The sequence below is a fragment of the Amblyomma maculatum genome, chromosome 1 (genome assembly GCF_055883805.1).
Source record: "Amblyomma maculatum isolate TAMU_Amacu chromosome 1, ASM5588380v1, whole genome shotgun sequence".
Lineage (NCBI taxonomy): Eukaryota > Metazoa > Arthropoda > Arachnida > Ixodida > Ixodidae > Amblyomma > Amblyomma maculatum.
This window is the reverse complement of record NC_139344.1, coordinates 153,230,012-153,248,009: the sequence shown is the minus strand read 5'-3', so window position 1 is coordinate 153,248,009 and position 17,998 is coordinate 153,230,012. Positions and strand designations below refer to the sequence as shown.

The 17,998-nt window shown below is 42.7% G+C and overlaps 1 protein-coding gene across 2 annotated transcripts; it reads right to left on the bottom strand.

Annotated features, from left to right (window-relative positions):
- Positions 1-728: 728 nt before the first annotated feature.
- ldbr (lariat debranching enzyme) lies at positions 729-17,848 on the bottom strand. Of its 2 annotated transcripts, XM_084589340.1 has the most exons (9): positions 17,586-17,848; positions 17,414-17,520; positions 16,575-16,699; positions 14,971-15,051; positions 14,828-14,913; positions 8,313-8,537; positions 8,187-8,249; positions 1,661-1,803; positions 729-1,369 (listed from the first exon to the last, which is right to left on the bottom strand). In XM_084589340.1, the coding sequence occupies exons 1-9, from the start codon at positions 17,673-17,675 to the stop codon at positions 796-798; spliced, it is 1,494 nt and encodes a 497-aa protein (XP_084445466.1). In that variant the 5' UTR covers positions 17,676-17,848; the 3' UTR covers positions 729-795. The 2 variants fall into 2 exon arrangements, with proteins under 2 accessions (XP_084445466.1, XP_084445467.1); XM_084589341.1 differs by lacking the exons at positions 8,187-8,249; positions 8,313-8,537.
- Positions 17,849-17,998: the final 150 nt, after the last annotated feature.

The following is a 17,998-nucleotide window of genomic DNA, read 5'->3' as shown; positions in this document are numbered from 1 at the left end:
ACTGTATCAGGAATCAAATTAGATGTGAAATTTTCCAAGAAGCAATTACTGGTTCCTCAGCAAGCCACATGCTCCAGTATGGGTAAAGCAAATATGGTAGGTTAACCTAAAGTTGAAATGGCTAGTTCTTTCACAACTGCATTAAAACGCTTGACATTTTCTAGAAACTGTTGAATTTAAGGCTTTGAATGTTGCAGCAGAGACTGGGATTGCAGATGCACCCTGCATATGCCTATGTTAAGCTTACGAGAACAGCATGGCTATGGATGGCAGGAGTTAACTCTGGTAGCTCCTTCAAGATGGGAATCGAACCTTCCGGGACGTGGGTTGGTTAAAACGGGGCTTTATACATGTCGGATGGTTTATGACTGTATGCTAATGAGATAAGTGTGGTGATAGATGCACAAATTAAGAGATTAGTGATTAAGCGAGTAGCAAAGTGCATTTATGTGAACGATGATCTGCAAAGGGAGCCCCGAACAGGAACCATTAACACTGTCTTGTTGTTACCCTAAAGGATCTCAAGTGTCCAGATTTTTAATTTTAGCTTTCTGTGGTCAGAGTCCTCTATGATACTTCTCAACATCCCTGGCTATTTTTTATTGCAGCTATTACATTTCAGTGGCTGGTGATAGTCATCATTAGGATCATCAGAAGAAAGCTTATATCTTCTACTTCCAGCTGCCCCATTTCAAGCCAGCAAAGAAGAAATACAAAGTACAAGAATGCTGATTTGTTTCCTGGTGTTCATTGTTTACTTAGAAACATAAAGCCTTGAAAACACTACACATATGTTCAGCTGTCTGCCTCTTCTTCAGTCTCTGTGTATATAGACTGATTTCTCCTTTTCATTGCTCTCCCAAAAGAAGGCGTAGCTGCCTTAGGCTTTGCATCTTCAATCTTTTCTGTCAACTCTGGAAAGAGCTCTTTCTTATCTTCTGCCAAGCAAACAGGACTGCCAAATTCTGATGTGTGCACCTTTTGCCGTTCTTCTGCACTCATTTCATGCAAGTGCACTGACTCTTCATCTGTGTCTGCGCTTGGTTGGTGGCTCAGGTTTTCAGATTCATTCAGCGATGATGACATTGTAGTGCTTGTCACGTCTTCATTTCCCAAAAAGCCAGAAATACCCAGTGGGGATGAATGCTGCTGAGGGTTCAGAGCCTCAGCCAGTGGGTCTCGAAGTCCAAATTGTTTGCAAAAGCTTTCGGTTTGGGGATTGATGTAAGGCTTCACTTGGCCTGGACTACGTTCTGATCCTGGCACATACACAGGAGCAGTGTGCTTAAAATTGAAAGGCACAAACAAATCACCACTAAGGGTAGAAGCCAGTTCCTCTTTTTCTTCTTTTGTAGGTGTGAACTGCCACCTAAATAAGAACAGAAAAATGGCAATTAATTTCAGCTGAAGAAATTTTGCTGGTTTGGTTTATAGGGTTTAATGTCCCAAAGCAACTCTGGCTATAGACCTTTTCAAAATTGGTCAAAGGGCGCTGCCATATTGGAGACTGGGCAGTGCTCATAACACAGGAAAAAGCTGCGGATTCTCCCCCTACACCTGGTTCTCAGCCCAGTCAAACTGGTTTCTCCAAGGGTCATGAAAAGGTCTATAAGGGACAAAATAAATTTGCTACAAGAATGCATACAAATTAAACTTTTACCGTTGGTCACCTCCTGGTCCTGGCATATAATGATTCTTGGAATCAATGCGGAGCAAATGGTCTGTTAGCTGTAGCACACAAAGCCACTCCAAGTCATAAGTAAGCCTTGGAGGCTCGTCACGTGAGGTTGGAATGTCCAGTGTCTGAAACAGTAAGGATGAAAGCAGTTAAGGTGGCGGTTCTACGGTCGCCATCTTGGAAGTAGTTCATATTCTGCCACCAGGCTACGCCACTAATCCATGACTGAGGAATTGAGTATCCAGCCACTCAGCCCTCTCGACTTGAGCTGCCTGAACGCTTTTCTTGTGTTGCTGCGTGGACTTTCAAAGACTTTTGCGGCTCCACAGCAGTGTCCAGGCAGAGAAGGGGAGGATTTTTGTCCCCGTCCTGAGCAGCATGGGCTGCCCCATTGAACTCCCCTCTTCAACCCACAGCACCACTACTTCGAACAATACGCGCCCTGACAATTGGACAAGAGGCTTCCCTCTCTTGCCTATACATCGTCTCACAAGATGTTTGCAGCACAGGGAAAAGCAGAGGCACCCCAGCAGGTCCAACCAGGATCACGCATACAATAGGCAATTGTGCTTCTAAGCGCCTCTCACCCCCCCCCCCCCCCAAATTGGCGGCGGTGAGAGTAGGAGCACAATTCTCTATTATAGTGCGCACAGGCTAGAGGCACTTAGGAGCACAATTGAAAGGGCTCCTCTGCCTTTCGCAGTGCTGCAGATATCTTGTGAGACGAAGTACAGTTTCCGCTGTAGAGCCACGAACATTGCTCCTACCCGCCGAGCGTGAGGGGGTTGGACTGGACTGCAGTAGGCTAGCTTGACTGAACACAAATAAAACAGGGTGTCAACATGATTGCACAGTGCAATCTTAGTACGAGTGAAAAGGAAAAGCGAATGGCACTATTTCTGCACACTTCGTCAATGAACCTTAGTTGAAGTCGGCGCCTGTCTTGTGTTCTTTTGATCCTCGTCTTTTGGGCTGTGCAATCGAGTGATAATTAGCGAGCTTTAGAATACAGCGACCCTACCCGTAAGTGGGATAGAGTAATAGCGGAGCGTGCGCGCTATAATAGAGAATTGTGCTCCTACTGTCACCCGCGCTATTGCCCTGTCCCCCTAAGCGGTAGGGGTACCATATTCTAAACCTCCCTATTGTTGATGCCATAGATATAGTAAGGATCGGAACACTCCTTGACTGTAGTGGAAGCTGTCAGCTCTTGCGGTCACCAGAAATTTGCTTTATCAAACGTGATTACAAATATGATAATATAGCTATAATTAGCTGAACTTCAGTCAACTGTCGCCCTTGTTTATTTTTTGTTCGTGCTTGTCCAATCTTGGAAACTAGAGCTGGTAAGTTACAATGTGCAAATAAGTGAATGATTGCGAAGAATCGATGTTCCGAAATAGATGTGAAATCCACCAAGAGGCTATGTATCGCGCAGGAGGCCGGCATGTATTCATGCTCTCTTCGGCACTGAGGAGGCGCATTCACACTAAACTATGTGGGAAATGGGGGAAGGGGAGAAGGGGTTGTAAAGGAAGGTTGTCAGAAGAAAGGACCTAACGGGGACAGTTTTTTAGGCGCTTATGGCGGCCACTTCCCCACTCCCAGTTGGATGCTCCACAGTCTTCATTTTATTTTACGTGCGTGTGTGCGTGCGTGTGTGCGTGCGCGTGCGCGCGCGCGCGCGTGTGTGTGTGTGTGTGTGTGTGTGTGTGTGTGTGTGTGTGCAATTAAAGGAACACAGTATTTTCAGGCAATTAGAATAAAATTTGAACAATCAATCCCCTAGAAACATTTTTCTCCTGCAGAATTTCACTCGACACTGAAATCTGATGTGAAAAGTAGCATGCTATGGAAGACGCTGACCTGTCCTGCTGCAGCTTCCCGTGATGATGTATGCGCTTTCTGAACCAATATATTGGGTAGACTACTGTAGCTTGTAGCCTACTTTATTGTACTCATTTTACAGGGCGCACACACGTATGCAACAAGTATACTTTAGTGTTGAGCCCGCCTTTTGGCTTCATATGTTGGTAGTAAATGATTTCGTGATGTGGCACTTGTACATTCACACATTTGCAACATAATAATCAGAGCCCAATTTTTACTCCATGCAAGAGCGCCCATGCTTACCAAATGTTTTCCTGCAAATGCCAAACGATTAGACGCATCGATCAGATCGCGTTCGGTCAGATTTGGCATGTGCTATAATTTGTGAATTTGTCCATACCAATGCAGTTTAGCGGTTTTGCTTCATGTGGTCAAACGGAAGCACGTTCTTTGTATGCTTCGAAATTCTCACACGCTTCTATGTCACTTTTGCTAACATGATCGGATACCTTTCAGAGCACAGGAAGTCGAGTTCCTTCAAACAAGGTTCAAATATAAAGTCAACAAATTGGGCGTTGAGACGGCGGGTGAGAGGACGCCTGGCTGACACGGTATCTACCTTACTCGAGATAAGGGCCCCATTCTTTTGGAAACGCTCTGCCTGCCGACGGGCTTTTAGAGCGTTAGCTCTGTTGCTCACTTGCGCGAGTGGCGCGTTTTTCTAAGAATCGTAAACAGAGCCATCACCATAGCAACATCGCCGTCTTCACTGTGCCCAGGCAAACTAGACCGAACTCTCCACGCCCCCGGCCACAGCGGCAAAGCGCGGTAGCAGGCGATGCTAGGCAAGTATAGCATTATAGCAAAATGAACGCCAAACCAGCTTCCCTGCCGAATGCATCAACGGTTTACCCTAGACGCCGTAATGCTTCGGACAATCAGCGGTATATCCTCCTCCAAGAAGCGGAATTACCTGGGAAGAGGACGGGACATCATGCACGTATAAAATAAATAAAGTAAGCACAAATAAAAACATCAAACGGGAAACCAATTCAGTGTTTTCTCTCATATATATATATATATATATATAGGGCCATTGATCAAGTCAAAGTATTTGAAGAAGTTATAAACGAATGCTTTTTGTCTGGTTTCTCGAACAAGGTAGCTGTAGGGCTGCCGAAACGATAGTACGTTTTCATGAAACTTTGACTTGGTCAATGAGCCTGTATATTTTTTTATGCCACCACCTGATCAGACTGCATTTCGTCGAACTCTTGATTACAGTGGTTTCTCTCATTTGAGCTAAGCTCGGCATTCGGTTCAGCAGCGTTGAGCCTTATCATTTTTTTTTTTTAATTTTTAGTGAGGGGAATGACGGAAATGCAGTGGCAAAACCCGAATCAACATCACATTTTTGTATTGGAGAAGCTTCACATGGCTGTTTCCTACTTGCCCATTCACCGAAAACATCCCCGGCAGCTACTGCAGCACCTTTACTATCATCACCGGAACGCAACATTCGAAAAAAAAAGGAAAGAAAAAGAAAAAAAAAACATGACTGAAACGCTGATGATTATCTTCGGCTGCCCACTATATCATTTTTTCTCCTTTTCTTTGGAGCCTGCACTGCTTGCGCTATATAGGAACTTCAGTGGGAAGGTTGCAGAGGCATGCTTGTGCATGTTCAGGTTTTCAAGTTGTACTTGACAGACTGTCGAAACATTTTATCTGTACCAGTAAAGTGGCAGAGGGTACGAGTATTCGTGCAATTTCTCCTAGGGAGACGCTCTTTGAAATTATATTAATTTATGCAGTGTTATAGTCCCGTGCCCTACTATTCATTTTATCGTAGAAAGGGGACAATATTTTTCCTTCTTGCCACTGGAAAAAAAAAAGTCTAAATTCCACATCCTCACAATATATGCTAACACCGCGAACATCTGAAGATAGCTTTGTGGCGGAGCTAAGACGAGGAATAACCAGCTCCGACAGCGTTCGGGTTCGAACTGTCTTTTTTTTTTTTTCGCTGCTTTCACTGAGACGCTTAGTGCCAAATTCTTCTTTGTCCAGCGCCGTGCCGTTGTTTGTGATAAAAGCGCGGCGCGAGGGGCGCTACAAGACTACAAAACAAAACCAGAAAAAAAAATTTCAATATCTCCGCCACGATTATATCTTGCTGAGTAAGTAGAGTAAGTAAGTAGCGCGAGAGCCTTAGCTGGCAACGTTTCGGCACACAAACAGTATGACACACTTAATTCGAGGCGATAAATAAATCTCAAAGCAAGCAAGTGTACATTTGTCAAGGGACTATTTTCAAGTAGCGCTACTGTGCATGCGCGAAGCACCTGAGTGCGCGAAGCACCTGCACCTCAGTTCGACCCGACCACTCGATCGGACTCGCCAGTGTTTACCTCTCTCGCCCGATGGAAAGGAAAGGGCACAGGGAAAACGTTGTAGAAGCACAATACCCTCTCGTAAATACCCCTCGATTCAGGGTGTTTGTGGCGCCATCCTCGTAATTTTTCTGAACTGCGACATTTTAGTGCATATAAAATTTCATAGATGGCGCTACCTACTACGTTTATCACACATGGCTCTGTTATTTTACTATTATTTGACTTTGTAGTTGATAATTGTTACCGGTTGAATAAGGGAACGAAAGCCCGAACCTTTAAGTTATATTCGCCAGAAACAAACAAGCCATGGAGCATTTCAATCATGCTTAAAATATTTCATGAAGAGCTCGCGCGCTTCAAGTGAACCACGAAAAAAATAGCTGAAATCATCCTGACAGTGCACATTCCTCGAGAGTCGTAGAACAAAACCGATGCTTATCCTCTGACAGCGAGGTGCAAAGTTTTTCCACGCGAAATTTCAGCACAGATAAGAGCTTATTACTTGAACAGTTTAGCATATACTTTAAGCCATTTTGCAAAAAATGCAAAGTTTGATCACAAATAACTTTTACACTAAATGAAGCAGACAGATGATATTTTCAGGAAAAAGCGAACTATGTACGACCTCCAACTGCGCAAAAAATCTCCGCAGCAGAATGCGTATCTTGAAAGTTATTGTATGTATAATTACCTGTTTTATACACTTTTCACAGGCGCGTGGCTAATAAACTATGCGATACACAGTAATAAAAATACTTAACTTTGTTCATTAACATCTAATCTCAAAACATCTCGAACGGTGTTTCTCTAGCTGCAAAAGATTTTGCACAATTTTGCTTTTCCCGAGACAAGTAGAGCTGAAAAGCCGTTTCTTGCCTTTGTGTTTTCCTTTACAGCTTAAACATCGTTGCAGCTATTTATAAACCAAATGCACCACTAGAAAGGAGAGGAAATAATCTGTACAAATATATTAAAGTTACATTTATAAACTAAACGAGTGAGGCGCAGTGGGCGTATGAATATCACCAAAAATGTCGTCTCTTCCCCGCTGGAGTGGGACCGCCACCTTAAGAGACTTAAACTAGTATCTGCATTTTTGCAAAAGAACTCTGTGCTCTGCCAACACTGCCATTGGGCTCCCAGACTAACAAATAGTTATAGCAGTGTTCTTCAAGAGAGGCACTTGATGTACAAGATAAATGTTCCCAGTGAGCCCTTTTTGTTCACCGATTTGCTTTCGAATGACTGCTGCAAACATTCCATTGGCTGGACTAATCCTTTAAGGTGTTACGTATACAGCTGTGCACAAAGTGAACTCTCAGCCTTTTTTTTTTTTCTAAGTGTGCACTACATCTAGCAGCAATAAAATTATTCTTTTCAGATGGTTTTAGCCATCTTTATGTCGTTATCGTATCAAATAGTTCCAAAACAGTTTAGCTTGATAGCACAACATAATTTTCCCTTTTACGAATTAGGGTGATGTACATTTCCATGACAGAAAGTGATTTGATGAACCCCTGGATTGTTATTGGACAAGTCCTGGCATACCGATGTTGGAATTTTCTTACCACTGAGACACTTTGCATAAAATGACTGTTGATGTTTAGAATTGGAAAACTAACAAGTCAGTTTTTATTGAGGCTTGAGTAATTTATTTAAAAGGAAAAATGCTAGTTCTAAAACTAAATAAGAAGCACCTGAAAGGTTAAATATGTGCACTACATTTGTTTCTCTGTAGAAAAGGCACAACCATGGGTATGCAAGTGGTGCCTATCTCAGCCAGAAAAACATGGCTGACAATGCCATGCCATGTTGCTATATTTTCGTTGTCCTAGTGGGTGCACTTGTTTCAGTTAGTGATGGTGGTGGGCTATTGCTGACAAATCCATGAAACAAAAAGTTCATCTTGCGTGATTGTCACCTGCTTCAGTTATGCTTGGCCAACAATGCTACAGGCAATTTCTCCACCTTTAGCAGTAAAAGTGACGTGACCACTATTTAGTGCTCCTAGTTCACTGCAGTAATTTGCACATTAGGCACGTAATGAACGCCTCAAAAGAGACGAAAAATGCTGTCACCTCTGCAACAGTAGTATTCACACTGATAATTGCACAAGCTATTTCTCTGAAAGCATTTTGCAGAGCCCCTATTATGACCTCCCAGACATTTTTAAGAAATAGAAAGGTCTACTCTCTAATGGGCCCACAATGATAGGTAACTTCCACCCCAATGCCAGCAGGTTTTAAGGTACAGTAAAGGCATTGTATTATAACAGCTCTTACTTGAAGAAAGTCTCTCCTCGGCAGGCACTTGTCCAAGGCCAAGAACTTTGTGCACGAACCATCCTGGTTCATAAGATAAGCCCATTAATGCTGAAAATCCTTAGTTAAGAGGCAACTAAAACTTGCCTGGTGATTGACTAGTGCAGCAAATTTGCAATGCAGATGTGCAGCAAACCAGTACTTGGGCTTCAGCTGTTCTAGCAAGCCCTCAGTTGGTCGACAGCCGAGAGTATTGCTCTGAACTTCAGCAGCAAAAAATTTCTTTTGTTGCAACAACTTTGCAGTGTTTCCATAGTTGTAGATTCCACGTGGCCAGTCATGCGAAATCACTATGTCAACGGGCTCTGCCAGCTATAAAAAAAAAATGAAGGGTGCCACATTAAGGCAAGTCTGATTATTTATTATTTTTATTTATTTAACCATACTGCAGGCTAATGCTTTTGTCCTAGCAAGAGAGGTGTTACAACAAAACAAAGAAACAGTATAAAGGAACTATACAACAAACGCAGAAAAATTGAGGACACAATTTCAGCTCGGGTTTCAGGAAGTCATTTGACCCGAGAACAATTGGTGGCAGTTCATTCCAGTACTTCACTGTTTGAGGGAAAAGACTGTTCTTATAAGAGTTTGTTTTTGCAAAAACTGGAGCTAGCATGTGTTGTGTAGTATAGCCTGTCCTTCTGGTACTATCTCGATAACCGCAATTTGGAAGGTCTAGTAAAATTTTTCCCGACAGGAATTTATGAAGTACAGTAGAACCCCGTTGTTACGTTCCTCACTGCTGCGTTTTCCAGGCTGTTACGTCGCTTTCATTAGGTCCCGGCATTGCTCCCGTAGGATCCAATGTATTGGGATCCTCATTGTTACGTTGTAGCTGTGAAAATGTTCCCGCATGATACGTCGCAACTGGTCACCACGAACCCGCCTGAGGCAACACGCGCCGACCACTATTTTGACTTTTGAAGAGTCATGGCTAGGCTTGGCTATGGAACTAACTTCAAGAAGCCGCAGGTGAGTTGGAGAGGCCGCCACTAGATGGCCATCTGCCTCGTGAACGTCGGCTAGGTGGCGTGCACCGTCACCGCCCGATTCAAAGGGTTCAGCTTCATCTATCCATCCATCCATCTGTCGAACCAGTCCACGACAAAGCAGGTCGTGAACCAGTCGAACTAACCCTTGTCCTTTGTATCCGACGATCGTGACCTGACGTTCTTCGATGGCGTCGCGCAAGCGGAAAAAGCTGGACGCACTAAACGCTGTCGACAGGCAGCCAGCACGGAAAAGAATTGATATTGCCAAAGACCTTAGTCTGCCCCCATCGACGCTTAACAGCATCGTCTCAAAGCATGACGAGATTGAAGGCAATGCAGCACTTTTCAGCCCGAAAGCTAAGCAGGCTCGTGGGGCCAAGTATGGAAACCTCGACGAGGCTCTTCTGACCTGGTTCAAGCAAGCTCACGCTGCCGGCGTCAACTTTGATGGCAGCATTTTGCACGAGAAGGCAGTGGACATCGCCGACAGACTGGGCATCACAGACTTTGCGATGTCGAATGGCTGGATCTACCGTTTCCGGAAGAGGCACGGCATCGCGTACAAGACAGTAAGCGGTGAATCAGCAAGTGTGAACTTGGCAACAGTCGATGATTGGAAGGCCACACTATCTGCTATACTAATTGAAGGCTATGCGCCTCGTGACATCTACAACGCTGATGAAACGGGCCTTTTTTTTCGGGTGCAGCCGTCGAAGTCCCTAAGCCTGAAAGGAGAAGCGTGTCACGGAGGCAAAAACAGCAAAGAGCGATTGACGGTGCTCCTTTGCTGCAACATGGATGGTTCGGATAAGTTAAAGCCATGGGTAATCGGCAAATATCGGAACCCGCGGTGCTTGAAGAACACTCGTCTGCTGCCATGTCACTACAGAAGCAACAGTCGTGCGTGGATGACGTGTTCGTTGTTCGAAGAATTTCTTCGCTACTTCGACAACACAATGGGATCCCAGTGCAGGAGTGTTCTCCTTTTTCTAGACAATTGTGCTGCCCACCCAAGAGACCCACAGTTTCATCGGAACGTCAAGCTTGTGTTCTTCCCATCGAACACTACAAGCCATCTGCAGCCGCTGGATGCCGGCGTCATAAAGAACCTGAAGCATTCCATGGGACTCACATACGAAGCAGGCGCCACGGGACTCACATACGACGACTACGTCGCAGTGGATGCTGCCGTCGTGACATCGGAGTGCCAGAGTATCGGTGATATTGTTGCGAGCTCGGTCGCGAGTGAAGCCGCAGATTGTGATGACGAACTCGAGCCACACGATTCCGAGGATTTGTCAGATCCGAGCTTTGGAGATGCGGTCGCGGCTCTGGACCTCCTCTGTAGGTATGTCGCACCTCAAAGCGACGCGGACAGCAATGCAGCTTTCCAGGCTATCGAGAAGCGCCTGGTGTTTTCTAGCGAGCGAAAGAAACGGCAGTCCACGATTTTTTTAAGTCCGAACATCACTTTGCGGAAATAAATTGTTTGAAGTGAAAGCTGCACCGTTCTCGTTCCTTTTCGGAGCCTTCCTCCCTGTTGCATTTTCCCGGCTGTTACGTTTTTTCTCGGACCGGTGAAAAATGTATGAACGGGGTTCTACTGTACTAATAGAAGTCTGCTTATTTCTAACATTGAAATCCGACACTCTTGCATAAGCAGAGAAGGAGAACCTAATCTTCTGTAATTTTCATATATGTAGCTTACAGCCTTTCTTTGAATGTGTTAGTTTTTCCACGCCCTTCTTGATGCAGGTGTCCCATAGTACTGACACACATTCCAACTTGGACCTTATACATGCATTACATGCTAAAAGCATTATACTCACGGGAACATTTTTTTACTTTTTTTTTTAGAAAGCACAGCTTTTGAAAAGCAGAAACACAGATTTCCGAGATGTGTGTGGACCACAATCGATTATTCGTAAGGGTTATTCCTAAGTATTTATACCTCTCAACTGCGAATATCGCACTGCTGCCAAGGTGATAAGTAAATATGCTGGGACACTTTCTTGTGATGCATAGAAGAGCAATTTTTTTCCTGCTGAGTTTCATACTCCACTTTGCACACCAGTCATCAACTGGCTCAAGAGACGCCTGCAAAGAAGCATGGCCTTCCACACACATCTTTTTTAAAACAACACAGTCATCTGCGAACAACCTGAGTGAAATCATCTGGCAACACATCTATTAAATCATTTATATAAATAAAAAATAACAATGGTTCCAAAAAACTTTTCTAGGGAACTCCAGAAGTGACAGAAGGCATGCTGGATGAGTAATTTTGGACTGCAAGAAATTGATGTCTGTCTCCGAGATACGCAGAAATCCAACCAACTATATGTCCGAAAGTAGACCGAGATGCTGCAGTTTAAACTATTTCTTATGAGCCACTTTGTCAAAGGCCTTACAAAAGTCAAAAACCAAAATGTCACACTAGCCATACGTGACGAGAAAATCCAAAAGATCATGAACTGTAGTGACCAACTATGTAACTGTAGAGAGGCCTTTTCTAAAACCATGTTGGTAAATAGAGAGTATGCCATGTTCAATGTTCAACAATGTATTTCTGCAAGTAACATGCAATAACATGCTCCAAAAGCTTACAGCATTCACTGGTGATGGAAACCGGGCGATAATCAGTAACTAGTAGGCAACTTCCCTTTTTATGCATGGGTACAACACATGCTTTTCACCAGTTATCTAGTATATCACATGACTTAGTCAGTTCAGTTCAGGCGTTCAGTCGTGTCCGACTCTTCGTGACCCTATGGACCATGTCACGCCACGCTTTCCGGTCTCTCACTATCTTCTTAACATCACATAGCTTCATCTGCAATGCCTCGAGAATGCCATCTAACCATCGCGTTCGCTGCCTACCCCTTCTCCGGCGACCCTCAACCTTTCCCAACATCAAATCTTTCTCCAGCGACTCCTCTCTTCTCATCAGATGACCAAAGTAGCTGAGCTTTAACTTTAGAATTTGACCCTCCAATGAGCAGTCAGGGTTTATGGTCGACAATATCGACTGATTTGATCTTCTGGCAGTCCAAGGAACTCTTAAGAGTCTTCGCCAGCACCACAATTCAAACGCGTCAATTCTTCGGCGGTCAGCCTTTTTCACAGTCCAACTCTCGCATCCATACATCACAACTGAAAGACCATAGCACGGGTTATACGGATCTTGGTTGGCAGACTTAAGTGACAAGTAAAAAGAAAAATCTAAGAAATCCACAAATCTGCTCAGTATAACGCCACAAGAATAAATTAGGAATGTCAGCCGGTCCACTGGATCTCTTTGTACTGATAATCAGAATCATCACCAGAACACCCTGGCACATGATGACAATATCATGAGAATAACCCAATGTGAGGGTGCTGCTGTCAATTTCATCCTGCTCTGAAAAGACATTTTGTAAATAGCAATTAAAATTTTCCGCGATGGCACACGGATTAACCAATGTTTCGTCTTCAATCTTTATTTTTGTTAGTTCCCTTTCAGCTTGGCCAAGGAATCCCCAGAATTTTGAGTTGGTGTTAATAAAATCCTCCAGACTGTTATTAAAGAAGTTTATGTCTAGAATGCCTAAGTTTTGTTTGCTTAAATAAACTATTTTTAACAAGGCTAAACTCCTCTGTTTCTGTTTTAGCGTTCTTTCTGAGTCGTTTTATTTTGCACCTATAATGAATTATCTCCTGGGTAATCCATGGGTTTGAGCGATGTTTGCGAACAGTTTTTGATGGTATGAAATTGCCAACACAGTATTTAATAGCCTCTCAAAACTGCCATGTGCTTTTGCAGTATGCACAGGACCGCAAATGTGAGAATCTAAGTGGTCGATTATTGCTACATCATCTGCTCTTTCAAAATCTAAGTCTTTGGCAGAAGTGTCTTTTTGCTTATCAAGAACTCTAGTTCACGTGAAAAAAATCAGTTCATGGTTGCAAATTCCGGTCTCAACTGACACATTAGCATCGCAAAAAAGTTCACTAATGAACAGAAGGTCAAGAACCGAGTTAGTTGCGTCTTGTATTAACTTCCACAACTTGTTCGAGGTGAAGAAAAAGCATAACATCAAGAATTGCATCACTCAACGTGGAACAACCATAACTGAGCTCGTTCCAATTATTATGCAGCAAATTAAAGTCACCTGTGATTATCAAGTTTTTTCCTTGCAGTTTTACAGCTTCATCATATAAATGAACCAAATTAGTCATGTTAGTATTAGGACAGCGATATACAGACACAAGAAAAAAGTGTTACTCCCGACAATACAACTCTCAAGAATAAGCTTTCGCGATTGTTGATTTGGTCAGGATTTATTTTATTTATTTTTTTTAGCAATTACAGCTACACTGCTGCCACGAGACCTTCGGTCCCTTCTATACAAGTGATAGCCAAGTGGAACATTTCATCCCCCTTATCAAGTCAGTAAGTCAAGTTTCCGTGAGAGGACTCAGATATGAGGTGCATATAGCACAAAAAGAACTAGCTTATCTGATTTATTTACAATACTGCAAGTGTTTAGAGACAGTAAGTGTATCTGGCAGCACTCTGATGCTAGCTCGAAATTAGATGGTCGAAGAAGGTAGTCTTTTCAGATTACGTACTTCTCTGCGAGATTTCAGTGCATCATCGAACTGGAAGAGATAATTTTTCTTTGCAGTCTCTTCCAGGCTTAGAATTACCCAAATTAACTTACATTTCCTTAACGTGTCTGTTAAATAATCTTGCTGAATGCACATGTTTGCTCCTTTTCATCTTTTGTGTTTGCCAAGATAGCTTGCTTTTCATGGAAATCTTGGAAAGAAAGAGTAACTGGCCGATTTGATTTAGGCCTCCCAAGGCTGTGAATTTGCGCAACCGACAAACAAGTAATGCCCAATCTTTTTCTGGGAAGTTTCTTTTATTCCTTTGTCCCGTAAGTGCGTTTGTTTCTTCAGGTATATCTGGGATACCAAAAGCATCATGTTTGACCTGCAAGATCTATCCTCTAAATCCATTAATTTAAATTGCTGCAAGTGGAGAACCTTCTGTACGTCTGCTACACCTGCGTTTCGTCCTTCATTAGAGGTTTACCTGCATCTCATTTACTTTACTTTCTAGGCCTGTTAAATGCACACCGAAGCTCTATATGAACCCTTCTGTGTTCTCCAAGACGCGCTTTCAAGTCAGATATACCTGATCTAATAGATATTAGATACATCTGATCTGATAATGTCTATCAATACTGCAATACAAGCCTACCATGACAGGAGCCTCAACAACTAAGCCATTAAGACACCTTCAAGGAAAAAGTAGAATATTATAACTATGATGGCACAACCATCACATACATGGCAAGTGTTGACCAGAAAAGACATATTTAAATGCACAAGATACAACACTACTTAAAAGAGCCAACAGCAGCAGTAGAGAGTGGGAAAAAGTAAAATATTACTTCTAAGATGGTGCAACCAACTGTCACATACATGGCAAGTGTTGACCAGAAAAGATATTTAAAAATGTACAAGATACAGCGCTACCTAAAAGAGCACACATCTAACGCTTGTGCTCCTTTCAGTTATGGCGCATGTACAAACTGTAAGTAGGCTATTTGTAATCCTCACTTGTTTCAATCTGAAGATCTCCAGGTTTCGTAAATGGTAAGCACTTCGTTTTGTGGAGTCATTGTAAGGCGGTACTTCAAAGTGGCCTGCAAAAAAAAATGCAGCTCTATATTTGAGGAGCCAAAATGGTATTTAATGCCTACCTTTTAGATAGTCATGACCTTTATATATTCCAGAGATACCTGCTATCCTTATCCCATTAATGTTCACAACACTTGCGTAACCTGAAAAAAAAAAAAAAAAAAAAAAAGAAATCACAGTACTGCTTATCTGATATTTACCTTGGACTGGTTGAGCATAGAGGTAAGCTTCAGCCAGAAATAACCACAGAAATCTACCTAAAGGAATAAGTGCTAAGCAGTTCGAGCACGATGTATGTTTGCCGGTATACTCTTGGACAACTTTCTGTGGCTCTGCAGAGAAGGCTAGGCAAGAAAGAGAATAAGGCAGACCTTTGCCACTATGCTGTAGAGAGTGGGTTGTTTATTGAAGGGGTGCAGAGGGGCGAAGTTGGGAGAGACGGCACAGGGTCACTAGGGCTGATGTAGGCTCCTCACCAAAGCACAGGGACAAAAGCTGAACTCCTTAATTTTCTGCCTAGCCTTCGCCACTGAGCCAAAGAAAGTTGTCCAGGAGTGTAGTTGAACCATGACAAAAAATTGTAAGAAGTAATACTGGTAGCACAGTGCCATTTATGAAAGTTGTTAGGCCAAGGTGAGCCTTGCCAATTTGTGTTCGTCAAGTTATTAAACTCCCAAGTGAGACAAAGCCCAACCACTCTGCCTCTAGGTCCACCAAAATATCTGAGGATCACCATATGCCTATGAAATATGCTGTCAATAAGGCATGTTCCACTGCTTTATATGAGGATAAAAGCAAAACAAAAATGTGCCAATTCCTTTACTGCAAGCATTTACTATTCCTTGATGGCTCATTAACCTCCTGCATAGCTTTTCACCATGCTGTAATTTATTTCTGAGTAAAACAAACATACAAAGAAGCCTTGTTTAAGGTACTTATGAGTTAATGGCAATTCAGTAGAATTGTGAACTGTGCATACAGCCATGGACAAATTATGTTGTGCCTTTCAATAATCTATCTCCTTTCATGCATTCTCTATGAAGAACTGAGCAGAGTTTGACACAAACACAGTGCATGTGTTTGTACCTCTTTTATCTAAATTTCCTTGGCACAGCTTCATTCTTTTTTTCAACATTTACCAACCAGCCCGTATTTGCCATCTTCTCAAACCTCCTTATTTCATCTATTTGGAAGAAAGGGAAGAATGGAAAGTTGAGTGTGCTCCTATTCTTCACATAGCTGCACATATATGCAATTGTTTGTCTGCCACCAAGATTGCTACCTAGAAACAAACAGGCAGTTGCAAACATACCTTTAGCATGATTTTATCTTTGGTCAAAATATGGTTCGAAGACAGTAAACTGTGCAACGAGACATGCTAAAGGTCTTCACTTTTCTGTTTTGAGACGCTCCATCAAATGGCTCCTGAATGCATGCTTTTAAAAATCAAGAGATGCTGACTGCTACTTAGGGAGGGAATGGGAATTGTGACTATGAACAATGTTTTTACATCAATTTATCATATGTTCCTGGGCCTATTGCTGCACCATTCAATTATTGCAGCTGCTGCAGAAGCTAAAATATTAAGCTTTTCAAAACAGACCTTAATAAGCATCATGCGTAACCATTTTAATTTCACAATAAAACAAGCTTTAAACTTCCTCACCCATGTAGTAGATGTTTTCGCAGAGCCAACCCCCATATGCCAATTCAGCCAAATAGTTGGAAGCCTCATGGTTTCCACCAATTACTATGGTCAATAGCGGTGCTTTCTTCTCTCCAGAGTAGTACCTAGGGTCATGCACATGATAAAGGTACAATTGAGATGAAAGCAAAATGGTGCCCCTAAAATATATTTCCTTCACAAGCACATAGAATGACCACTGCTGAAACTGGAGCCCATTCTAATAAATTTTTCGCATCCAGCTGGTGAATCCAGCACAAGTCACACAAATCGACAACTAGCAATGGTTCATGCTTTCCTCCTAATCCTGGCTAAGATGTCTATTAATTAGTTGAATTAGAAAATGCAATATGAACACAAGAACTCCATAAGCAACTCTTGCTCACTGCAAATACCTGCATTCATGCTTAGAGGGCCTTCACATGGCTGTTGTCACGGTTAAAATGTGTAAGACACGAAACTTCACTGGAGTAACACTGAAGTAACAGCAGTAGCAAGCTTGCGGTGACCTTGTACAAATGGCTCATAACCACCAGGATTAACCAAAGAGAGAGAATTCTTCACGCAAACAAAAAAAGGAGGGAAGCAAGTATAAATTAAAACAAGACTAAAATTAAAGCTAAATATCCGCATCCGCTCCCGCAGTAGTAGGAGCGCAAGAGATAAGAGATGGGCTCTGTCACGCGTAGTCTTTACACCAACCAGATCTGCACTACCATTATTCAACATGGAATTTCGCGCAGCAAACGCTTGAAAATCATCAAAATGGATTTTTAGAGCACCCGTGTTGTTCTAATTCCACATATAGGAAAGCTACTTACTTGTGAAAATCCTTCATCTCTCGATACTTTTTAGGAACGGCCATACATTCCATGTCGGACGCATTCCTCACTGATTGGAAGTCCCCACAGATTATCAGCAAGTCCACCTGCAAGGGCAGCAGCAAACATTCAGACTCTCCGGAGCAAAGGTGGCAACAAAATTCGTACGTACTGTGAATTGGTAGCGGCTTTCTATGCCTTTGATAGTCTCATAAATCTTGTCAAGTTCTCCGTGTGCACAGCCTTCCACAGCGACTTTCATTGCTTGCGATTTGAAGGCTGTTTAAAACGACACCAAGAGGCCTTGCAACAGGTATTCCACATACACTGCAAATACACTATACTGCAAGTAACATAAATCTGCAAGTACGCGCCGTTGTGCTTAAACTTCCGTGCCCCTGTGACGCTTGCGGCTTGAATTGGCACAAACTTGAGTTGACTTTTGGGGACATTTGCAAGACATTTGCGCATGGTGCTACCAGTGCTACTCGCTTAGCGTTATTGAATACATAGTGCATATTTAGCTAAGATATGTTAACAAGAAGTAATGTTTAAACAATATAAACTAGGTAATATGAAGTTTAA